This window comes from Macadamia integrifolia, unplaced genomic scaffold (assembly GCF_013358625.1).
Source record: "Macadamia integrifolia cultivar HAES 741 unplaced genomic scaffold, SCU_Mint_v3 scaffold559, whole genome shotgun sequence".
Lineage (NCBI taxonomy): Eukaryota > Viridiplantae > Streptophyta > Magnoliopsida > Proteales > Proteaceae > Macadamia > Macadamia integrifolia.
In genome coordinates, this window is record NW_024870484.1 from 272,200 (window position 1) to 297,971 (window position 25,772).

At 38.4% G+C, this 25,772-nt stretch overlaps 1 protein-coding gene across 3 annotated transcripts; it reads right to left on the reverse strand.

Annotated features, from left to right (window-relative positions):
• Positions 1-1,621: 1,621 nt before the first annotated feature.
• Positions 1,622-21,774, reverse strand: LOC122069225. 3 transcript variants are annotated; one of them, XM_042633196.1, is made up of 9 exons: positions 21,075-21,770; positions 18,028-18,213; positions 10,208-10,300; positions 5,052-5,234; positions 4,866-4,968; positions 4,601-4,786; positions 2,845-4,064; positions 2,223-2,665; positions 1,622-2,132 (listed from the first exon to the last, which is right to left on the reverse strand). In XM_042633196.1, the coding sequence occupies exons 1-9, from the start codon at positions 21,363-21,365 to the stop codon at positions 2,072-2,074; spliced, it is 2,766 nt and encodes a 921-aa protein (XP_042489130.1). In that variant the 5' UTR covers positions 21,366-21,770; the 3' UTR covers positions 1,622-2,071. The 3 variants fall into 3 exon arrangements, with proteins under 3 accessions (XP_042489130.1, XP_042489132.1, XP_042489131.1); XM_042633198.1 differs by lacking the exon at positions 21,075-21,770 and having other exon boundaries at positions 10,208-10,322; positions 18,028-18,200; XM_042633197.1 differs by lacking the exon at positions 1,622-2,132 and having other exon boundaries at positions 2,474-2,741; positions 21,075-21,774.
• Between the last annotated feature and the right edge of the window lie 3,998 nt (positions 21,775-25,772).

The window sequence follows — 25,772 nt, forward strand, 5'->3', positions numbered from 1 at the left end:
TGGGAGTTTAGAATTTAGTTGCAAATGGTCAGTTTTAGTTCATTCTTAATACAAGAATAAACTCGTATTTTAGCTCCCAGATTTTTAAAGAACAAATGTATTGGATTTTTAAAGAGCAACTATAATAAATACGTATTAAATGTGTATTGTATCATTGTCTAGGGGGTGGCACTGTAAATTTCTTTTTTTTTTTAAATACTATTGCCATATGGTCCACTTAATTGTTGTACGTATTCATTCTTGTATTATTGTTTCTCGAACTTGATTACCAAGTTGGTACTAGAGATAAACTTGTTAAGTTTCTAGCCGTGGATATTAATTCCCTGTGTCATATTGAAAATGAGTCACTCATGACATGTATTTTTCTCTTACTATTTCCAAACATATTTGGGCTGCCGGCCCATTAGGATTACGTACAGAACACCTCCGGTCTTCTTCTTTTATTCATCTCTTTGAGTATATAGTTGTTCACAATCTATCCCTTCTAAATATCTCCCTCGTGCTTTATCTGTTGTTGCAATAACTACGTATTTCATTTAACACTTTAGAAATAGATTTATTCTCCAGAATCAACCCTTTTTACCTTCTTAGGACAATAAAATTATTTTAAATTGGGTGGCAGATCATGCTTTTATTTCCTGATCATGTGTGTTTACCTGCATATATTAATGAATATTTTATGTCTCTTGTTGAACGAGTGATTATTCTCTGCAATGAGTGCGGTGGTTCAATGAGCATCGAATGATTGAGAGCATCCAGACACACTCCAAGATCTTCTCGACCATCCGATGCTCATCGCACCACCACACTCACCGTAGAGGATGTTTTTGTTTGCTGAATACTAAACTTTACGATATGGGGATCACCCAATTATCATTGTATCTTTTTCCTTTTTTTTTTTTTTTTTTTTTTTTTAAGAATCAAAATTTTACTATGTTTCCTTGAGTTATAGCTTTTCATGGAATGTGTCGGCATCATGCAAAGTCTGCACCAAGCAATGGCAAAAGGATGCGGGAAGATAGAAATGTTGGTGTATTAGTAAAAGGAGTCTAAGAAGAAAGAAGGATTGTTGAACTATGTTCTTGATTAATGCAGGGTAATCAAAAAGGATAACTGTTGGATTTATTTGATATTGTACTGAAAATTTCATTTTATATGACTAAACTGGATGTTATTGTACTTTGTAAGGTCAAGTATATGTTCTTGTGGCCACTGTTTTTATTATGTTTTCTTTTATTTAGCATTAAATATATGTGTGTGTGTGTATATATATATATATATATATATCTCAATCAGATGGAACCAAATTTTGTATACAAGCGTATTCAAAACAGAGTTTACCGAGTGGAAAAATAGGACATTGAAGAATCAAGACAATGGAAGAGTTCATAATAGTGGCCAGACTATGATATAAGAGGGTAGGGGTATATAATTGAATTGGACTAATCCGAACAACATCCTGTACATCATTGGTCTTTTTCCCTTTATCCAAATATGTTTTAGACAAACCAAACCGGATTCAGATCCTTTCCAGCCACACTGGGCAGACAGCATGCATCCGATGGCTGGGAACCCCTTCACAGGATGGGAAAAATGAACTGACTATCTAAAAGATAAAAGATAAAAGAAAAGAAAATGTAAACCTTGTGTTGCCTGAAATGCTGGATACACACCATTCTGGTGCTGCAAAAGAGCTTAAAAAGCTTCCAGCAAAAGTACATTCATTCTGTCTAAATATCAACAACCAAGCTCCTGTATATCATCACCCAACAAGGGTGCAAGGAGAAAAAGAAAAACATGGTGAAGCGCATAATCAGAGTCATGCATGTAAACATCCTGAATAGAAAGCAAAAAGATGGAAGCTCAAAGAAAAGAGCCAGAAGAATGTACAAATGCCTTCTTCACCACTGACAAGAAATTAAAAAGGAAGACTCCTTTTGTGAAGTTTGAATCAGCTAGGTTTTACCCAACCACCCAGAAGTTCAAGCTTTGTCACTGTTAGCTAGCATTTACTGTTGCTCTGTCATTTCCTCCTTTCTATCTACACAAAACTATTTCCTTCCCACTGCTCTCAAATGGACAAAGGGGGGAAATCATCATCATCTTTCAGATGGTACGACTGTACTGCAACCCTGCAGGTCCAAGCCAGAGAGAGCTCAAATATCATCCTGAATATGTTAGTGAATGCCTAAAATTTTTCCTAGGTCAGAAAATTCTCATACCTTTCCTGATTCATACTCAATGACGGTCTCAGTCTCTGTACTGTGGGTGATCGGAGGCTTGAAACTGAGCCCTGAGTGCTTGGAGAGCCAGGGTCTGGCTGCTGCCTGCCCACATCTGGCAAGCGCGCACCCAATGGCAGATTCCTAAAAGACCCAAATTCAAGTTTCTCAAAAGGGACTGAGAACCCATTGGCATGGGAGAACCCTTTCATGGTGGGGCGACCTGACTGAATAAATTCCAGTGTTCCAGGCTCCCCATGTCCAGGAGAAACCGGGATTTGTACTTGCAACTGCTCTTGAGTGCCTTTTTCAACCAAGTTTGTCTCACGCAGAGCTGCAGCCCAGTAATTGTTACGAGCTGGTCTCTGCAACTGATCAAGGGACAATGGAGTTGGATTATTTCCCCTCCCCATGGAAGATCTGTCCCTGTACGAACGATGATTCTGCAAAATTCCAAGCATAAAAGCACTTTGAGACAATGGGACCCCACCATCTGGGCAGTTCAACAAGAAACACAAGCTGCAAAATGAACCAATAAATTGACACAGAATTGCAGCATTACATGATTAAATTCAACATAATTCAAATTTCCAAAACACCCAAGAGCTTGAAGTGAATGTACCGTGACAGGAAAGTATGTGCCAGTTCCCCGTGGTTTAGGCACTTCAGCACCAAAAGCACCACCAGCCACCATGGGAGGATTCCCAGGATAGAAAGTTGATCCGGGGACAGCACCATTGGCATTAGGATGACAAAACATGTTTCTCTTAAACTGCAGAGACTGATGAAGGGGTTCCCAACCATGCTTATTGTGGAAAGAAGATGGTGGAGGAAATGGCATAATAGTGCACAAACGACCATATTGGAGACTCCTGAGGTGACTCTCTATGTCACCACTAAGATCTGCCAAAGAGACCATAGTTTCAGGGCTTCCAGCAGTGCCATTTGTATCTATAACCCTGCATCCAAGTGACAAATCTTCCAAGGGATAAACAATTGAGTTCACAAGTAGAATATCATTTGCCGAGCCAACATCAGTTGTATCTTCATGATTACCAAACGAGTAGCTTGAACTATTAGTGACTGTCTCACTCCCCTCCAAATCTGGCAGTAAAGTGGAGCTATTCTCTTCATCAGGAAAAAAAGGTAGCCAAGAAGACACCTCAGGGATATTTGTTCGTTCAGAACCTCCATTTCCAGACTTCACACTTCTTGGAGATGAGCGAGAGAAATAGAGGTGAGTAGCATGATGTCCTTTTCCAAATGGTGAAACACCAGTCTCACTACTTGGAGACATAGATTTAGAAGTCTCACTTGTGTTTCTCAGACCTAGAATTCTGGAGGTAGCAAGACCTTTTGCATCTCCAGCAAGACGATATCCTGAAACAGTATTTCCAGATGCAAAATTATCAGAGTCCAATGCCACTGGAGAGGGAGTCACTTTGATTGGGTATCTTTGTGGCTCAGTTGCAATTCGCATTCCAGGATTTGTCTCCGTCTCTGATATCTTGATGTTAGTGATTCCCTCACAAACAGTTCCCAGATTTTCAATGCTTGATTCCCCCACTGACCCATTGGAACTAACAGATGGTGATTCCGGAATTGTAATATCTTCCCTGCCTTTCTCATTAGATAACTGCGAGCATGTAGGACCGGGCCCATTAGCATCAAAAGTCGGAATAGAGTCCTGTACATCTGGCCTCTGTCCACTTCCAGGCCTATCCAAGGTGTTCATGAAAAACTTGTTGAGTTCACCCTCTATACTTTCCCCTGGTAGCAGAAGGACCCGACCAAGCTTTCGGGCCCCATATGTGAAAGCACTACGTATACGATAGAAATTGCCTACACAGGCAGTATGGATTAGGTAATTAGCAAACAGAAGCATCACAACCAACCACATGAATGTGAGAGACAGAGAGAGGAGGAGGAGGAAAAATGAACAGTTAGAATCTATTTCAAGGTTAAGCTCATTTTCCAAGATTTCCTCCTTGATCTTTATCCCAGGTGTTTTCTAATCTTTAAAAAAAATATCTTTAGATTTCAGTAAAATCACAAGGGAAAAAAAAGGGTACTTTTGCCTTCCAAAATTTTCAAGAGAACCAATGAATAGAAATGCAATTTTTTTTATGAGAAGACGGGGAATTTTAAATAGTACATCATGAATCAATGATTAGAAGATTTTAGTTCTCTAAAGCTAGCATACGTTCATTTCTTTTACTTAAATTTATCAGGAAAAAAAGGCTTAAAATCACCATAAGATCCTAGGATAAAATATTGCGCAAACATTTATATAGAATCAATGCACTAAAATGCAGCAAATCTTGTCACAAACAATAACTAAACCTCCCGGTCCTGCTCCAATAAAGGAGAAAAGCTACCTTTGCTGACACTACGTCCAAGGTTGTTATTTTCTTTCAATGGATCAATGATGTTAAGATGCTTCTGGGGAAATGTCCGTGAGTTGGTCTCAAACCCTCTTGGTGGCACTGAATACGAGTCCACACATCTCTTTAAAATTTCTTTACTAACCAACAAGTCAGCCCCACCATTATTAGGTGTCTCAGCTGCAAAAGTCACAAAAGGATATCAAGACACGAACAAGTGCACCCATCCAGCTTCATAAAGAAAAGGAAAATGTCTTACCCACTATTTCAGGCAGGGAAGATATGCAGACTGGACCATTTAAACTGATACAGTAGTTATCCCAATCAAACTTGCTGAAGTAGTCCAAAAATCTGTAAAGAACCTATAAAGAGGTAGCATGTTTAGTTAGCTAAATTAAGCATTGCGCAGGTATCATAAAAACTCTTATTCCCAACAAGCACTCACCGCTAGGGGCCCATTTAAGGACGAATGAAATAAATGGAAGATATACAAGACCAATGTTTCAAGAGCATATGTAGAAATTAGACCATGATGAGCACCAAGAATGCGGCTCTCATAATAGCACCAAGCTTTAATCAGTATAATACTGCGTTTGAAGAGATGGTCATTGCCAATGAGATGATCAATCTGCGAAAAAAGCAGCACAAATAATGTCAACATCAAAACGTAAGAAAGTAAAGATGTTGCAACCTTTATATTTGATGTGTATCCACCAACCCCCCCCCCCCCCCAAAAAAAGGTGGTCTGTTGCATAGGAACATACAGTAATCAGAATCTGGAACTTCTCTGAATGGGACTTCCAACCAAACTTAACAAATTGACTACAATCACGTCTATTTTCATTTATATCCTTGAGAAATTAACTCTAATTAAAGAACTCAGATTATTGGCACTGAGAAAGAAAAAGTTATAAAAAGCCAAAAGAAAGAGGGGGGGGGGCTTAAAAGTCTTTCCAATCACAAGGAATGAATTACTAAAGATGCAAGGTGACTTGGCTTCCTATAAGTTGGGCTGCCGTTTGCCTCCCTAAGGATGAGGGAGGTCTGGGCTTGAGAAGAATTAAAGAAGCTAACTCCCCTGGAATTCTAAAACTGATTTGGAAGCTTGCGGCTAAGAAGAAAACCATTTGGGTTGATTGGGTTTACTTTGGTCTCCTTCGCAATGATTCTACTTGGACAATTCCACTTATCTCTGATGCTTCTTGGGTGTGGAGAACAATGCTGAAACTTAGGCCTATCGCTCTTGGAGCAATTTCCTCTAAATATGATGATGGTGTTCCTACATCCCGTTGACCTGAAAATTGGCATCCTATGGCCATTCTCCTCCACCTTGTCGGTGCAAGAGCCATCTATAATTTGGGAATTAGCAAGCTGGCCCCAGTTGCAGCCATCACTCTAAACAATGATTGGGCTCCTCCCTTTTCAGTCTATCCCCTATTAGCCTCTGTCTAAAATGCCTTGCTCTCCATTCCTAGAATCTGGTCCTTGGTGTAAGAGAGACATCGTTGGTTGGTCAGCATTTTCTAATGGCATTTTCAGCTCTAAATCAGCTTGGAACTTCATTAGAGGTCAAGGCCCCTTAGCACCCTATACAAGATAGTTTGGTTCAAGGGTAGCATCCCCCGCCACAACTTCACCATTTGGCAAGCCACCTCCAAGTGCCTCCCAATGCAGTTATTTCTCATTCACCTCCAGATTCCGGTATCCCCTTGTTATCTCTTCCGGAATGCTGGGGAAGATGTGGACCACCTCTTTTTTGCTTGCCCCTTTTCTTTTACAGTTTTCGAAAGTCTTTTGGGTAAATGCTGGACTCAAAGAAGAAGAATCCTTTATTGATGATGTGGATATGGGTGGATGTGTCTTTTGCCGGCAAGATAATTTGCGACGTCATCAGTAAGCTTGCTTCCGGTGCCACCATTAACTATTTGGATGGAGTGCAACCTCAGAAGATGGTCCTCTAGCTCCAGATCCTTCGAGAAAATTTTCAAGTCCGTCTCTTCTGATGTTAGTAGAAAGCTATCTTTGGTCCCCCTCTCGGAGTGTCGTTGATTCCCCAAAGAATAGGCTTATTGTTGTTTCTTGGGACCTTCCCCCCCCCCTCCCTTTAGCAGCCCACTATGTATGCTCTCTCCTTGATGGCTAGGGTTTGCTTTGATCTGTATTGTTCTCTAGTAATGTCTTCACCATTTCCCCGTCTTTAGAGGCCCATCATATCCCTGATTCCCTTCTTTCTTTTGGTAATGAATTCTTTGTTCAGCCAAAACAAAAAAAAAAATTGCAAGATGAAAGAAAAGGAGGTATATACATTTTGAATAAAACAACTCAACAAATTAGATACATGTAAAAATATAAAATACGATATATATATATATATATTTCTTTCCTTTTTTCATTTGCAGTATTTCAAAAGAGTAGATACATAGAACTGCAATGTATACTAGAGGGACAAAGGAAAAAAGCTCACAACCGAGCAACAAGTGAACTATTAAAGAGAATAGGTTACAAATGATGCGTGAAGGAAGAAAAGAGGACGAGGAGCAAAAAATAGAAGAGGAGACAACTACAAAAACTATAAAAAATAAGGCGAGGGAAAGGAAAACCCTTCAATCTGACAACAAATGAATAACCATAATGCAGGAGTAGATTACAAGTAACTAACTCCGCAGTTTATAACCCCAAACAATACAAATAGGAGTAAGAAACAAAGAAATAATACCATCAAATAAATCCCCAAGGATACAATACCCATATAGGAACAAAACCAGCCCAAAACCTAACCCGATAGGAGAGAGAAAGACCTATTATAGAGCTGGAAAGAGAGAGGTGCGGCTAGGGCTGTAGGAGTCCGATTGAGTTGCACTCTTGCGCGTAGATAGTCCCTAGGGAGGGTACAAAAACCCCCAAAGTTAAGAGGATTCTGACGATTGGTTGTGAAGTTACAAGCTTTCTTGATTTTCTGACCTATAAGAGAAAACTGAGAAGAACCTGAACAACAACTGAATGCTTCCAACAGTGACTAGGTAAGGATCATGGGACCCTTATGAGGCCTGGAATACCCTAATTGAAGACCTGGTTGAACAGAGTACAGAAGAGAGAAAGAGAGGAGATCGATCTCTCTCCTATTCTCACTAGGATTGCTGATCGGTTCTGATTTCTACAGGCTTTTATCAGAATCTGAATTATATCTCTTGAATGTTACAGCAAATAAAATAAAAAAAGAAGAATAAAATAGATGGGGTGTTGAAAAGGGTGAAAGTGAATAAAGGAAGTGGCTATCTCAGCCTGGGCTTCTCACCCACAGCTATGTCAGCTGCTCTAAGCATTTAGTTGCAAACTTTCTTTCATAAATGCAAACTTTCTTTTATTCAAATCTGTCTAATAATGGTACATATGCCTCTCCATTTATAGAGGGGAAGTTTACAATCATACTAATACTAGGAGCTAGTTTCCCAATAGGACTAAACACTCCTACTACAAATAGGAGCTAATTTCCCAATAGGACTAGACACTCCTACTACAACTAGGAATTCAAAATAGGACTAGGACTTGACTTTATGACTCCAACAAGGAGTATGACTAACTAACTAATAGTCCATATAGGACTTTACAACCAACTAATGGCCTAATGGGCTTTTATTGAATTAAATAGCAACTAATTAAACTAATGAATAAAATCCCGTTTTCGTATCTTCTACCCATATTTTAGGTCTATTAAAGTGACCAATTTCAAAGAAAACCCATGGGATCAAAGGCCCAACAAATACATAACACAACCCAAGGCTTATTTGCAATAAAATAAGCCCAAGTGACTTATCTACATCAAACCACTTATACAAGTAGAGAGGAAATGAAAACACTTCGGCCATGATAACAAATGAACTATTAAAGATTGTAGAATATATTAATAACACAAGAAGAAGGAACCTGCAATTATACCATTTAGAAATTACCAGCTACAATAAATAAACCATCGAAGACAGATCACCAACAATGAAAGAAAAAGAAGAAAGGAAAACACTGAAAAAAACTGGCAATTATACCAAATGAAATATCAAGGACCAAGAAATGTTAATGATGCAAGATGAAACAAAAAAACTCCATTTGAAAATAAATCCTCCTAAAATATGTCCTCATGGTTGTAAGTGCATACAAGCTTCTACATGTGGACAAAATGGTTGTTTCTTCTGACCAATTGAGGCAATTGGAAAGCCAATAATGTAATGTTGAGACACAAAGGACCTAACCCCCAGGCAGGATATTGTCCAGCAGCAGATTTACTCCTCTGAATAATCTTTAGATTGATAAAATAAATAAATAAATAAATAAAATAAAATTCGAGAATAAGGAAAAGAAGGAGACAGGGTGGTCTCTCTCAGAATCAGGTCTCTCACCCACAGCCTTCCTAAGGACAATTGGGATGCACAAAGCAAACTTTCTTTCATAACTATCAAATTATTCAGGGACCTCTTAAGGGTCATTACATTATATAGGCATAAAACTTTCCTCACAAGAAAGAACAAAAATAGAAAACTAACAGAAAAGGAAACTAAGAAAGTCTCTCTAAAAAAGATCCTCCTTGTACAAGAAGAATCAAATTAAAAGGAAATTGGTAACTCTTAAAACTGGAAACTAAGTTGTTCGTCCTAAGAATAGACAAACAATTTTTTTACAAAAGGAAACAAATCTTTGGACAACGAAAGTCTTCGAGAAAGTCTCCATCGATAGCTTGCTGTCCAAGGCAAAACAGAAAATAGAAACTTGTTGAAACTAAACTAAATCAGAGATAAAAATGGACCCAAATCACTGTTCACATGAAGTCATGAACAATTCCTCATGTTACTGTTCATGTGAACAGTGTTTTCCTGAATTTTATTTTTGTTCTCTTCTTTTTCATGCTTGCTTTGATCTACACCAGCCAAGTTAGATTATCAGTCTCTTTTGGAATCCATTTGTTTCATTGGATAATCTTTATAACCAACCCCCCCCTTTTATTGTACATGACACGAAGCATATTTGGAAATGAGAGGTTTAGACACAAAAGCTTGATTTTTTTTTTTTTTTTTTTTTGGGGGGGGGGGTGTTGTCGTGGTAAATAGCATCCAAATACTTAATTGAAAGTTATTTTCCAATATTTTGTTTTATTCATATTTTTTCAAAAAAAATAAGAGCATCCCAGTGCACAAGGCTCCTGCTACTGCAAGGTCTGGGAGGGGCAAGTGCGTACGCAGCCTTACCCCCCACTTTACAGAAGAGGTTGTTTCCAAGTTTTTGAACCTGTGACCAACAAGTTGCAATAGTTCATATCTTCTTATTCCTACAAAATTTCCTTTTTCTATTTAGGCTAACTATTAAGAGAATCAGAATATGAACAGTTCAGTTCCTGTAAAATGTTATCCGTTGAAAGAAAAATCTTAGTGTCAAAGTTTCAATACATGTGTCGAACTCCAAGTAGTATGGTAAAATGAATTTTCAAGGGCTCCATTCAGTATAGATTTGGAACTGGAATGTGTCCAACTCCAAGTTAGATGGTAAAATGAACTTTTAAGGGAGCCATTCAGTAAAGATTTGGAACTGGAACATCAAGGTATGCACGGGTTATACCTGCTCAAGAAAGCATAAAGTACAGAGTCCTCCTACTTGATTGAAAGAGATGTCTACTACAATATTCTGTACCATGCATTTGACAAGTTTAACCTGCCACCAGAAATCCCAACATCTGAGCACAAATTAGATCAAGTTAGGAAAAGATAGTTGCTAAAAGGAAAAAAGGTATTTGTAAAATTTAAAACCTAAAGATTATCGGATGAGTAATGCTAGCAGCATCTTCAAAAGGTTGAAGAGGAAAAATGAGTTTCAAAAAGATCACATGAAGCATTGAACACATAAAAATACAAGGCTTTATAAGCAAATAATAAATATACAAGGCTTTTACAAGCATATAGAACTACATAAACACCTTAAGACCCCTTAGACAACACGATGTTGCAGCTGAAAGTCAAGGGTTTCAATAAGTTCATGGCTGGAAAATGGAACAATTTCGAGGTAGAAGCATCAGGAGCCAAGTTCATATGGTCAGGTAAGTCTATGACCAAGAAGTAAAATAAGAATGGTTAGGAAAAGTAAACTAAAACTCCACTAAGCCTTGTACCAACTAAATTGATTCAACTCTATATAGAACCATATTTGTTGTTAATCCTACACTATGCATGTCTTTTCCCCCCACTTCTACCAAAGTTACTGTAGGCCTACCACTAGTTCTCTAAGTTCCTTGGTCTAAAGCACATCTAATGCAGATAAGCCACTTAATGGACTTATTTTATTACAAATAAGCCTTAGGTTGAGTTATGTATGTGTTGGGCCTTTGATCCCATTGGTTTTCTTTGTAATGGACGACTTTAATGGGCCTAAAATATGGGTAGAAAGTAGGAAAACGGGATTCAATTCATTAGTTTAGTTAGAGTCCTATTTTGAGTTTATTTTCTTTGTTATTTCAATTTCCTAGTCAGTTTAGGTTTCCCAATTAGTTAAGGATTGGGTTAGGCCTTTCCTTTTAAGTGTTTGGGTCAATTTTGAGTCTTCTATATAAGTTTATAAGGGGCTACAACATTGTACACGAATTTGATGGGATAAAAAAAAAAACTGTGCTGGAGAACTGTGAGATGCAATGCTGTGAGAGACAGCATGCGTGAGATGCCCTAGGGAAGAGTGAGATGCTCAACCCAACCTATTCCCCTACCCCTACCCCCATTCTTCCCTTCATTCTATATTTCCTATTTTATTCATTCTATCGGTCCCTGAATTTGATTTTTATTGAATTTAGTAAAGATCCTACCCGGGATTGGATCACTTGTGACCCAATCTTATATCATTTGTATCAGAGCCAAGCCAGACCAAAGACAGAGCCACGTGAATTTCATGAGAAAATTTCTTCATACATATTCCTTGATTGGGTAAAGGAATTATACGTCTACTTTGATTCCTACAATTTGACAGAGGCACAACGACTTCAATATGCTTGTTCCCAAATGAGTGATTGTATTCGAATCAAATGGAGAATCTGTGAAAGGAGACTTCAAGCTCAAGGGCGTGAGTCTAGAACTTGGGATGAGATGGAATATGAATTAACAGGTATGTAACTATCTAAGTAAGAGCAAAGAATGCACTTCCCTCCACTAGATTTCCAAAAGCCACCCACAATTAACAAGAGCATGAAAGAATTATTAGCCTCTATTGCACAACGTATTACAAAGGAACAACAAAAGAAGACACCTCCGATCAATGAACCAAAGTCAGAAGTTGTGGTCAGTATTAACTCTTACTATCGAGGGAGAGTTAGTCATTGATGTTCCTATCAAAGAAATTAATGTAGACAGTCAAAAGCAATATAGTCATAGTTGTGAACAAGGAGATCGAACCTAAGGAGAATGATGCTTCAACATCTATGATGATTGTGAACAGCTAAGAAGAAGATCCTAAGGAGCTTGAGATTGAAATTGTGGAGGTCAAGAACACAGTGGTTGAAGGCGTACATATGGATGATCCCATACATATATCTGAGGTTGTTGAAGTTGAGCATGTGGAGTTCGTCATTCCATTAAAGAATCTGGAAGATCGAGCTCCTCACATTCTAGGATACATCCTTATTATCAAAGAGCTACCTGAATTTTTCTACAGCTTGAAGAGGGACGTATTCCATGCTATAATCACCCTCACACTCTACAAAATTCGAGGATGATTTTTTTCTAAGAGAGGGCAAATTGATGCAGATAAGTCACTTAATGGGCTTATTTTATTGTAAATAAGCCTTAGGTTGGGTTATGTATGTGTTGGGCCTTTGATCCCATGGGTTTCTTTGCAATGGGCCACTTTAATGGGCCTAAAAAATGGGTAAAAAGTAGAAAAACGGGATTTAATTTATTAGTTTACTTAGAGTCTTGTTTTGAGTCTATTTCCTTTGTTATTACAGTTTCTTAGTCAGTTTAGGTTTCCCAATTAATTAAGGATTGGGTTAAGCCTTTCCTTTTTAGTGTTTGAGTCAGTTTTGAGTCTTCTATATAAGTTTGTAAGAGGATACAACATTGAAAACGAATTTGATTGAATGAAGAAAAGAAAGTTTTGTGCTGGAGAACTGTGAGATGAAGTGTTGTGAGAGACAACTTGGGTGAGATGCCCTAAAGAAGAGTGAGATGCTCGACCCAACCTATTCCCCTACCTCCATTCTTCCCTTCTTTCTCTATTTTTGTTTTATTCATTCTATCGGTCCCTGAATTTGATTTTTACTGAATTTAGTAAAGATCCTGCCTGAGATTGGATCACTTGTGACCCAATCTTACATTAACACCACTCATCCTTCCCAGGTATTCAGAGAGAATGCTATCAAACAGTTAGGACACAAATGACAGTGTTGTCCGTGACACACTGTGTTTTACATTTTGGAGAGGGAATCGTTTATTGCGCGACACTAGACACAGAAAATCTAACCAAACCCCTACATTTTCCTCATAAAAAGACTATAGTAATTAAAAAAACTATAAAGTGCAATTAAAGCACTGTAATGTCAAACTTCTTGACCTCTTCTGGTGTTTATTTCAACAAACATAAAATAGAGTATAAATTTGGTGAGAAAGTTTTCAACTGTTCATTTGAACTTATAGTTTACATCCGAAAATAGGAAGCGTTTTTATGTACAAACTGCCTCTATAGTTGTTACAACCATACACCAAGAGTTTTTGAAGTGAACATAACCATTTGCTTGAGAGGTCTACCCTGCCAACACGGCTTTGAAAAGCTCATCTTCCATGGCTGCTAGCTTGGTAATGAAGACCTTCAAGGATTAGTGGAGTAGATTTGAGGGCCCGTTTGTTTAAAGGGGAGTTGGGGGTGAGGATATTGTCAGTATGGGACCCACATGTTAGTGAGGTGAAAGAAAAGGGAAGTAAAAGTGAGGTAAAGTTAATCTTTCCCACCCCAATAGCATTTGGTTAGTTTGGGAAAAAGAAAAGATCCTATAACTTTCCCATTCTGCCATTCTTATATTCGTTTGGTTGAAGGAGAGAGATGGAAAGAAGGAAAGAGCTGCCGGAGCACACACAGTCGGCATCATCTTCTTCTTCGATCTCATGGTCGTCACTCGAAACCCAAACAAAAAGTTCGCTTTCATCCACGACCCAACCAATGTGACCATGAGCTCCAGCGACATCGATTTCGGCAACAGAACTTTGTCGGCGTTTACCCACGAAACCAAAACACAACCGTTTTGAAGGAGACGGTGTCAAGTGTCGGTGAAAATCTGGACTTATCGGCATCGTCATTGAAGTCAGATCTGAATAAGGGTGGATACGAAGGTGAAGGTGAAGGTGAAGATGGGAGGTATGAAGACAAGTAAGGTTATGATTAGGGTTACGTGCAAGGGGCTGAAAGCAAATGTTCCTAAAGGGAAGATGCCGGCGACTTTGTCTTCTTCGTCTGAACAATATGAATTCCCCCCTTTTTCCCCCTTTTTTCATCTTTATTGTTTTGAACTGAAGTGGGTTTTCTTTTTCTTTTTTTTTTCTTTTTGTTGTTTTACGGGTTGAAGATCTAAAGTGTATGATTTGTAAATGGAGAAGAAATTAGAGACAGAGCAAAGAGAGAGTTTATAATTATGGTATTGAATTTGTTGTAAAATTCTTTTAAGAACTTACTAATCTTGGCCTTTTTTTTTTCTTTCCTTTTGAGATCTTTGTTTTATAACTCATTTAATCTTTTCAATCTCAAAGTTAGGAATTTCTGTGCCATTATAACAGAGAAGGCTATGACTCCTTGTGTTCTTTTTTCCTTTTTTCTTTTTTTAGCTTGCAGCCCAGCCACAAGGGCGGTTGAAGATGAAGAGCTGCTGGAGCACACAATTGGCATCGTCTTCTTCTTCAATCCCCTTTCTTTTTTCTCTCTCTTGAACCAGATGTTATTGTGTAGATTCAGGTATGAGAACATGCTTGTAGCAACTGATCTTATTCCTGAAGCAGTCTCTGCTGCAATGCATCGATCTGTGGCTGTCATGACCTCCAATGAAAGGGCATCTGGTTCGACAGCCTTCGTTTACGCTAGAAATGTGTTGAAGAAACATGGAAATTTGCCGATGGCAAGTTGGCAGCGGTAAGTTGCAGCGGCAGGGGTGGCCGGTGGTTCATGAATGCGAAGGCTGGGCATCTCCAACCGTTTTCCCTCAAAGTTTTCGATCAACGTCCTACCAATTTGGTGGGGCTTTGGGAGGGGTTGTGGTGGGAGAAATGCAGTGCCACATCAGCTGACAAGGAAAAAGTGATGTTCAGTGGCTGTCAACCCAAAATCCCACCCCCAAAAACCAAACAGTCTCAAATCACATTGGGGTGGAATAGTTCGTACAACTATCCCACCCCAGCAAATCCCCTCTAAACAAACGGGGCCTAAGTGATTCATCTTATCCTGGCTCAGCTGGAAAATAGCAATTAAATGAAGGATGATTGTGATGGGCCGACTTTAAGAGGAATTTTATCAAATATGATATGGACGGAACAGACAGATTACTATTGTAATTGATTCTAGGTCAAATAGAACCTTTTTTTAAGCAAAAGAGTTTAGATTTTTAAAGAACAGATAGCAGATCAGAATACAGGAATATTATGAATTTGAAAAAATCAAACAGCAGGCAATGTTGAATAGAACTGTAGATCAGCAAGTCCCATTCCAGCGAAGGTTTTTCAATCATCTGGTAGAAGAACAGAATAGTCATCATGTGATGGGAATCACTCATAGTTATCATGGCCAAGGTGATCAATAGACACCTTCCCACCCACTGCTCCCACCCCCCTGCTTCTTCTTTTTCCCCCGGGTGTGGTCTGGTCACCTTGACAGTCAAGGCAACTAGTCACTTTGGCCATCAAGGATTTCCTTATTGCCTAGTCAATGTCTTGACAGCTAAGGAGTCACTGAAAGAGACAGGTACTGACAATGGTAACAGAAACTAGAAATACAGAGGGAAAAAAATGCAAACAGTACCTGATTGATTTATATATTTATACTCGAAGTTTCATAGAATTAATGTGCATAATTGCAACTAAAGAAAGTAACCTGACCAAACCGTTAGCTTGTTATTAATATCATACTTCAGTGTAAGCGGGGAGGAAGAAAGAAACAGAGAGCATCCATACGAGTCAAAAGCTGGAGTATGATTTCCAACAATGTGTTAGCTAATCCCTCAAACTCACTGTATGATTACTAGCACACATTAAACAGTCTCAAAGGTTACAAATTCCAATCTTGAAACCATCCCATGGATTTTCTCACAATAAACTCCAAAGAATTATAGTGATAGCGAAGGTGTGGTTCATCCGGTAAGATAGAGTAGATGCCAAGGTTTGGATCAAAGATCTTCACGAGACTGGTTTCTTAGCGAACTAAGTTCAGAATCAACAAGGGTTCATAGAAAGAAAGGAGTGTACATCAGGGGAGCAGCCCCTTTTTTTTTTTCATAATATAGTGTACACAACTACGCATTAGCGCTTTAGTTATTGAAAACTCAAGAGAAGCCCTTTTGAGTATGTTTAGAACCTATGACACCCTAGAGAGCTCGTAAATTCCCGAGTTAGACATGAAAATAGGCTATTCCGGACCTTTTCCTCATGAAACGAGAAGACCGACGATGCCACTATCACCTCTTGGCTTTCCTTGCACCTGCACCAATGGAAGAATGAGAGACCCGTTCCCCAGCAGATCATGGCCTCACCACTTGGTCCCCGATGGCCAGCGGGGAATTCAGTATAGCAGCTCATGTTCGTTTACGCTGTGCGTTCCTAGACACATGTTAGTTGTAGGAAGTATGGTTCCGAAAGTAACTTGGGTTCGCTAGGCCATATACAGATAATGAAGAACCATAATGATGAATTAATTACCTAGGATGCCTGCACCCATAATAATTCATGGAGCCTCCTATTAATAGTAACAGAACTCTACGCTTTCCGGCCCATAATCAAGTTACCACCACTTGATCACTCACTACCCAAAACATCTGCTGCATTTTCTAACTATAACAGAATATTACTACTGCAATTACATTCTAAATCCAGAATAGATCGAAGACAACATGATTCTAGGCAGATACTTGACATGTCTCCCCCACCCCCAGGTCCATCACAAGGGCCCAAGGGAGTGAAATTTGCTTTACATTGGATGTACAACTTATCTTGCATCACTTATTAGCATATTCAGTGGCTAGAGATGGTTGGGAAGGGGATCCTAAATTCCTAATTTATTTAAAGTTCACTTCCCTTGAATAGGATTTGTTTTGTTGTTTTCACTTCTTTTAAATAAACTCCATCATTAATAAGAAGTTGAGAAACAATTCTGGAGTGAGTAAAACAAATCATAAATCACAATTCACAAATATGGTGAAAGGTGTCCTGGACTGCAGAGTCTAGAGGGTTCTTCCTGGAGTACATGCTTGGTTCTGGCATATGTAGACAGTTGAACTTGGCATATGTCAATTTCATATTCATATTCAGTCATATACCCTTCCAAGTATTGGCATGCACCCTCTTGGTGGTCTTGGGATTTTTTTTTTTTTTTAATGCTTAATTTTGAAACTTGACCAAGTACTTTTGGGCTGAAACTAGACATGTGAGCAAGGGACTTTGAGGTCAAATTGTTTACAAAATTTGAGCCCCATCCAACCTGCCACAGGGCAGAACCAAGTGTGTAGTCCAGGAAAATTCCCTAGAATATGCCGACCAGGAAAAAAGCCCCACAAATATAATAAAAATGGAAGGAATAATTAAGGCAAAGGGTACCAAAGACCATAGTTTTAAAAAACTTGGATGAGACACGCCAGTCAGACTGGGTTCAAACATAAGCAGCCTCTTTACAGTTTGGTCAAAATGCCAAAGCCATGATTACTCCATAACCAGTAGAAAAACTGGGTTCACAGTTCACCCACTGGTTTTCAAAACTATGGTAAAGACGTGCAACTAGATGGTGAACTAGATTTTTTTTTTTTTTTTTGTGGGGGGGCGGGGGTGTGTGGTGTGGGTGCGTGGGGGGTGAGGGGAGGGGGAGGTGAGGGGGAGGACCTGATCTATATTCCAACATTTATTTTACATGGGTTACTCCAGGAACATTGAAAGATTACCATGTAATTGTCAAAATGGAAAGAAAGCATAATAAAGACAAAGGAGAAATCAATTAATCCTTAGAAAAATGCTTGAGAATATAATTGGTAATATATGTAAGATCTAGTCAGGGACAGCATATTGGCACATGGCCTAATGAAAATGAAAAAGGCCATATCTTTGCTAAACAGCAAATAATACCCTAGGATATGACAATATTCCTCTAACTGCTAAAAGCTATATGTCAACACTCCTCACCACACAAAAATAAAGATGTTTAGAAGGTTCAAAGTGAAGAACCTCTGCGTGAATGTATTGAACATCCTTTACTTCAAACTCAGCAGCCTCATTCTGCTCTTCTCCTTCAAGAACACCACGAACATCATTTGCCAAAGCACCTTCAGCATTTTGAATGGTAAAGGCAGTCAAATCAATATCTCCATCAGGAAGATAGGTCTTCAATGGCACAGAACCAAATGGGAAGACCTGTAAAAGTGCAAAGATAATTTATCTATAAATATTGAGAAACAGTTCAACAAAATGGACCGTCCCTTACAATATAGTTTTGCTTAGTTCTTGGAAAAGCATTTGATGTGGTTCAGGGATATAGAAGGAATTCTAGAAGCAAACCAGTGCTAGAACCAAATAGAATTTTAATGCACTTTCAGATAAATGAGTTAATCTAGAATTTACCAAACAGCAACTAAGTGCTGTACATATCAGTAGACAAAAGTTAGAAAAGAAATAGGCAGTAAACATGGACTGGAGAAAATTGAACTGTAACATTTGAAAATTAACTAAACTGGGATGTAAGTCTAGAAACAGGATCATTTGGTCCTAATATATTAATCCAAAGCAATAAAAAAGTAAAAGGAATTAATAGGCAATTGAAGTGTATCACGATTGACATTGAGAGGGTGGGGAACTAAAAATGGGCAGGGGAGTTAAAAGTCTTGTAATATGATGAACTAACCAAAGCTAAAATAAAAGTTGAAGAAGAGCTATGATAAAGGTCAACCTTAAAGTTTCTAAACAAAAGAATGATTCAGCTGGAAATTTAGATGAAATAGATTCCAAGAAACAAAGTACTGCCCTTCGTCCCCCTACCCCCCCCCCCCAAAAAAAAAAAAAAACGTAGAGTCTAATAAGAACAATAGGGAAGAATAAAGATAAAAAAAAAAAAGATGAGAAACTGGAAGGACACCAGCCTGAACTGGGAGGACAACTAGGAGTAGAAAAGAGAAAGATGAAGCTCCGGGCTGGCCGGCTGGGACTTTCACCAGTCTTACACAATCAGAGCACATCATATAAAAAGTAGACAAATCTTCATCAAACTGTAAAATCGCTGGGGAGTTTACATAATTAAATTGACTAAATTTTGTACCAAATGACTCTAAGAAGGGTTCTAATTAGACCCTCAAACAGACACTAACAATTTAACTAAGAACAGGACAATCAATCTGCTCCCAGCTTCTAAGACTCCCATAATGTCCCAGACACAATTACCGGATGACTAAATGCTAAACCAAATACTTCCTAAAGACCCAACTACTCTTTCTGCTGCTTCCAGACCCTTGTGGACCTCCTATGCTAGGGCTTAGGGAAGGTTTAAACCCAGAGACGGACACGGGATTGGCCTCCATGAATTCAAATAGGATCAGAATCAGAAAAAAACCTAGAAAATGGAATCGGGAAGAAGAGGCAAACATTTCTACAAATCTTTGATTTCTAGAGTTTTTTATTTAAAGGTCGTGAAAATCTACAAGCAGTTCCATTGATTTTCTTCTATTTCAGTGACTAAAAGAGGAAAAAATAACAACAGAAACTGAAAGTAATAATTTAAGGTCTATAGCAGAGCATGAAACAAGCCAAATAACCAGAAATTAAGCTGTCACCATAAATAGCAACTACGTTGCTTGGATGGAACTGAAGTTCCTGTTGAACGTAGGGGCTTCTGGTTGGAACACTCCTTCAAAATTTCAGCCAACTTCAATGATTGGATACTGAGATATCAATAGGCCTCAGAATTAGAAGGTTAAGTTCAAATTTAGAAACTTATAGGTATAATCACCACCGAAGGAAAGGTTCAATGAGGGTAATTTATTGACAAAACCTGGCTGTATTGCCTGGCTGGATCAAGAGTTACAGCCACTCAAAAATCCCTGCAGAATTCTTCAATAACAAGGAGCTGCAAGGAGTGAAACTGGGATCTTGAAATCTTCTTTCAACTGGACCCAATGGACTGATCTTCAACAAGTCCAGCACTGATAATAAGACCTTTGAATGCTTCGCTGATGCTTGAGGTTTCTGGTTTAGAAAGGAAACAGAAAGTAGGGTTGATGGGGAAGAAATAGAAGAAGAAAGATAGAGGTTCGAGTCTCTCACTCGCACCTAGGCCTCTCACCTCACATGGGACTCTCTCCTATACTGTTTCACACAGCCATTGGTAAAATAAATAAATAAATAAACAACAACAACAACACAACCAAGCTTCATTAAAATCCGTTTGGGGGAGGGGGGAACTCTCAATGGTCCATATATATATATATATATAGTGATAATTGCCATTACAAGGAAGGGAATAAAGCAAAATAGAAAGTCCCTTACACAATGACCTAACCAAAGTCTTAGCTATTAACTCAAAGGGTAAACGAAAGCTCCTTGTTCGCGCAGCCCCTGTGCCCAGACACAGAAAACTGCGAAATTGCTAACCTTATCAAATAGACAAGGAGGATGCCATTTATTCGTTTGAGCCTGTTACACTTTAGGAAAATGAAAAAAATGTTACAATGTGTGGAGTGAAATTGCTAACCTAATCAAATAAACAAGGAAGACATTTTCACTCTCTCCTAATATAATATTACTGTACCATTTTAACTAGAGCCAACAGAAAATTGAATTGAGAGAAGAGTCGGTAATGCAAATGGTAGAAGTTAAGATCCTCCTCTTGACGTCAAATTGATACCATGAATTTCTGAGTATGTGCTCTTTTTCATTTATTTTATAATAAGTAATGTCTGTGTATATTCCAACACAAGTTTCCCCATGTTTACTTAACAGAACAAAAACCCCCAAAAGATTTTCCAATTCAACCACTCGAGAGTACAGTCAAATGAAGTGCAAGGAAGGCTCCTAAGTAAAACCCAGCAGAGAATGCGAGAAATAAAGGGGGATAATTAAAAAAATAAAATAAAAAATAAAAAATACTAATGCAGAGACAAAAAGATTGATAATACTAAATAAATAGCTGGTAAACTTCATGAAATGGTATATTACTTAGGAACAAGAAATTAAACATTATTATTATCCAGAAAAAGATCAATAAGATAGGCCGAAACGAATCTCACCTCGCTTCCAAGGTAATTTCTAATCAGTCTCTGTACATAATCGATTACTTCCTTCCTCCTCTGCTCAGAGACCACAGTGGGCTGAATCCGGCAAAGAATCTCATGGGTCTTCTGCTCGGCTTTTATCCAGCTTTCTTCACTAATTGACAATGGGTCTGGATTGCATGAGGAGGAGGAGGACGAAGACGACGATGACGACAACGACGAGGAGGAGGAGGAGGAGAGGTACGGACCCTCTTCGTTTAAGACGCCGCCGTCTGGCTGTGGAGAACAAACTTGAAGATCTCCCATGCAATCGGAAGTGGAAAATCACCACCACCCAGCGAAAAACCGAGAAATTTTCTCATACCCAATTCCGACGGTATTCGTCATCGCCAGCGAAGAAAATCGAATCAGAAACATTCGGGATGTCAAAAGATGACAAGATTAGTCGAAACGGCCATCAGAATCGAACAGAAACATGACGACAATGCCAGAAAACGATTGATAACGAGTGGTGTTTTAGGAAAATTTTGATCTTTGGCGGATAAGGAATTAAATGGATAGAGATTGCAGATACGAAACGACAAAAATGATTTTGAGTTGTCGAAATTGGGGTTTGGAATTGGGGAAATTGGGGTTTGGAATTGGGGCGATCCAAGGTGCTGTCTTATGCTGTTTTCGAAACGCTCTACACAGAACAACACGTAGCGCTCTCTCTCTCTCTCTCTCTCTCTCTAATTTGCCGATACGCAGTAAAAAACCAAAAAAGTAAAAGACCAGAGGAAAAAACCAGGGTTTAATTAGCTGCGCCAATGTCCATACCTTGGGGACGCATGTCTACCTAGTCTCTCAAATATGGTATGTACATGCTCCCTCCCCATCTTTTTTTTTTTTTCTTTTTGGAAAGTAAAACTTCATTAAAAAAGGAAAGTGGGAAAATCATAATATTACAATATTACGAAGGGAATTTGTTCTATGTTGATAAGCTAACCAGTGAGGCAAATATATGCTAAAATTAACAAACTCCTCTAGATAAATATTTCAAGTCCATAAAAAGGTGAATGGTTCTCATGGCCAACATCTCTCATTTGTAAGTAAAATATTAGCAATCTCTTCACAATCAGTCCAAATTGTGGCGTATATGAATCTTACTCGTTGTGCCTATTGAACTCCTGCAATAATTCTTCTGATTTTTTACTCTTGAACGGTCCGTATAAGGTCATAGATAATAGAAGCACAATTTCAACAAAAAAAAAAAAAAAGATAATAGGAACACAACAATATGATCCATGGATGTAAAGCATTACTGTCCAACCAACCTTAAACTTTTCTTTCGCAAAGCCACCATCAATAAGTGCATCAATAAGTGTATGATGTGGTTGAAGGGAAACCCCAGGTGTTTAACAGTGTAACGGTGTAGGGATGAATCAAGACGATGAGTGGCCATTTCCGGAGATGGAGGATTAAGAAGGTTTAAGTCATGGATCCACTTGTTGATATTAGATAAGGTTTGAAGGTTGTTTACCTTGCTTGATGCAAAGATTCCAAGCCATTCAAATGAAGTAACATGAGATTGTGAAAATTAAGAAAAGAAAAAAAAAAAAATGGGGCATTCCTTTTCTGAAGATCCGAAAGGAGATTCTGAAACGTACATTTTTTTTTAGGAGTCATTCATAACGTAAGCCTAGACAACCTACAACCAAAAATCTCGTAGAAAATTCACAGTCCAAGAAATATATGCCAATTAGTTTCTTTGTTTGAAGAACACAAAGGACAGAGAGAATCAATTGGAAACCTCGTAGCAAGTTAACTCTAGTAAGGAGACCATCCGTTAAGAGTTTACAGAGAAAGACGTAAATTTAGAATGAATTGGATACAAAGAGAGTGTTTGTAGCTATCTTAGTGGGCAGAAAACCTGATTTGGAAATGTGAGAAACAATGAAGTCATTATGAGGTGTAAGAGTTAATGAAATAGACCTAACCAATGGTGTGCTCTCATGATGACTTCATCGTCTGTCATATTTCAAAATCAGGTATTTTGACTACTAAGATAGTTGCAAACGCTCTCTTTACATGTGCCCCTCCTTGATAGAATTTTCATAGTTTATAATTACATTGCATGGAATCTACAACAATATTTGAATTATTGTACCATAAGAATATTTCAATTTAGGAAAATTTACATGCCGCCCCCCTAGAGAATGCCACTATTAGAGAGACACTCCTTGCATAACTGACAATTACGCTCGGACCCTTTACTGTTAGTTTCTGTTAGGGAATATACCTTAAATGCTGAAATCAGCTGGCCTATTTCTTCTAAATACCAAAATACCCTTCTAACGAGTGAAGTACCTAATATACCCTCTTATGCCCCTAACCCCAAATCGAATCTGAGCTCCTTCATCCCCAAATTGTTTTCTCTCCATGAAGAGCATCAGTGGATGGGGATTGGATGTATTGCGGTTGCAGCAGATGGGGATTGGATGTATTGCGGTTGGGCGCAAGAAGCTTAGATTGATTAGCTTGAAGGGTTGATTTGGTGTTACTCCATTAGGTGTGGGTTTGTTTGCAATCAAAACGGTGAAGTGCATTTGGTATTTGTCGATGCCTATCTGATAATCCTCAAAGGCTTTCGCATATGTTTCTTTCTCCTTTCGAACATCCCTTGGTTCAACCTGTATAACATGGGCAAGACGATCTGACCACTCTTGTTTGTTATCTGATGGGTGATAATGGAACTACTTGAACCATAAGAAGAGACATGACGATGAGCTTCCGTCATTCTATCAAATTGCTTGAGATCAACTCTTTCAAAATGGTATGATATTCTTCCATCACTATTTATATTTCTACAATCAACAACTTTTTCTTTTTTTAGGGGGGATAGACAATTAGCAACTTCAATGCAAGCAAGGAATGGCTCATTCGTATATTCTAGAAAGAAAAAGTTAATGATGGAAAAGAGACATCTATGGTCGAAAATGTTTGCGCAGTGATAGAGAAGGGGAGAAGGGTTTTGCTCCTCTCAAACCCATGGTGAAGATGAGGGGTATTGAGGGGTTAGTTTTAAATAGGATGGAATTATTTGTTTTAGTCAAAAGGGTAAAATCGTTATTTCAAGGCCTCACTTACTGATGCTAAGGGGTCTGAGCGTAATTTTCAGTATGCAAGGTGTCTCTCTAATAGTGGCATTCTCTAGGGGTTGGAGTTATACATTTTCCTTCAATTTATTTATTAATGATGTGTGCACAGAATAAGGAGGAGATAAAATGATACAAGATGAAAAAAAGGGAGGGAATTAACGAGATATAATAAGGATTCGTTTAACAGACCAAGCTTGGGGTATTGGCTAAAGTAGGAGGAAGCTGACCTCCTCTCCATCAAAAGAAATTTTAGGGATAATTTTCTCCTCTCTTTCCTCTTTCATTCTACAATAAAATATGACTCTTTCAAGAGGAAGTCATTACAATCATATCCACTTTCCTATTGAGACACATTACTTCCACAAACAAACTATAACCCACAACCCATGATGACTCACACACTTCTTCAACTACTCTCCTACTAATAACACCAACACAATAACTTACTACACAATACAATTGTAACCACCCAAAGAATGTGCAGTGACAATCCATCCCCCATAAAATTAATCTTACCCTCAAGATTGAAATACAAATATAATCCATAATTCCACTAGGATCCAAAGAAAAATTTTGTCAAAGAAAATTTCATTTTGCTGGAGCACCACCAAGATAATAAAGAGACAAATCTTCAATTTGGAATATACATTTGGTGCCCTTAACCGAACTCAAGTTGAATAGACTTATTCAATGGTTTCCGTTAACCGCTTTTGGTCCCAAATCTTTGGGGTTGCTTTTTCCAATAAACGTCAACAATCAAACCAATCCATGAACGAAATCACTTAGTGCCACCATCAATATTTGATAAAATATGAATTTTCACGTGTCGTAATATTTCATCATTATCTAATCTTGCTTCCTCCACAACTTCAATGATTTTGTTTAAACTTAAGTCCTTCATAGGTTCTTTGGTCTTGTCTAATATGACTTCACGAATTTGACAATATGATTCTTTTCTCATCTCCTTCCTCGATCAACTCGGCCAAACGCTCATCGACAAACTTTAGCAATCTCATTGGAGATCATCATCATGTCCTGAATGGATGAATGCACAACCTCGATGATCTCAATCTTCGTACCCGTAATCGTAGGATCGACCATGTTGTGATACTAGATGATGCATGTATATGATAGTGAGGAGATAAGATGAGACAATATGGAATAGGGGAAATAATTAATGAGATAAAATAAGGATTCGCTTAACAGACCAAGTTTGGGGCTTGGCTAAATTAGGAGGGAGACAACCTTGTGTCTACCAAGAGAGTTTTTGGGGATAATTTTCTCATCTTTTTTCTCATTCATTATGCGATTAAATAGGACTCTTTCAAGAGGAAGTTGTTACAATCATATTCACTTCCCTATTAAGACCCACTACTTCCACGTACAAACTATAACCCAGAACCCAAGATAATTCACACACTTCTTTCAACTGCTATCCTAATTACTCTCTTACTAATAACACTAACATTTTTTTTTTTTTTTGCTAATGATGGATTTCCATGCCTTTAGTCTGACTAGTCTTGCGGGCCCATGCTAACCCCACAACCTCAGGGACTAGGTCATAATGGGCTTG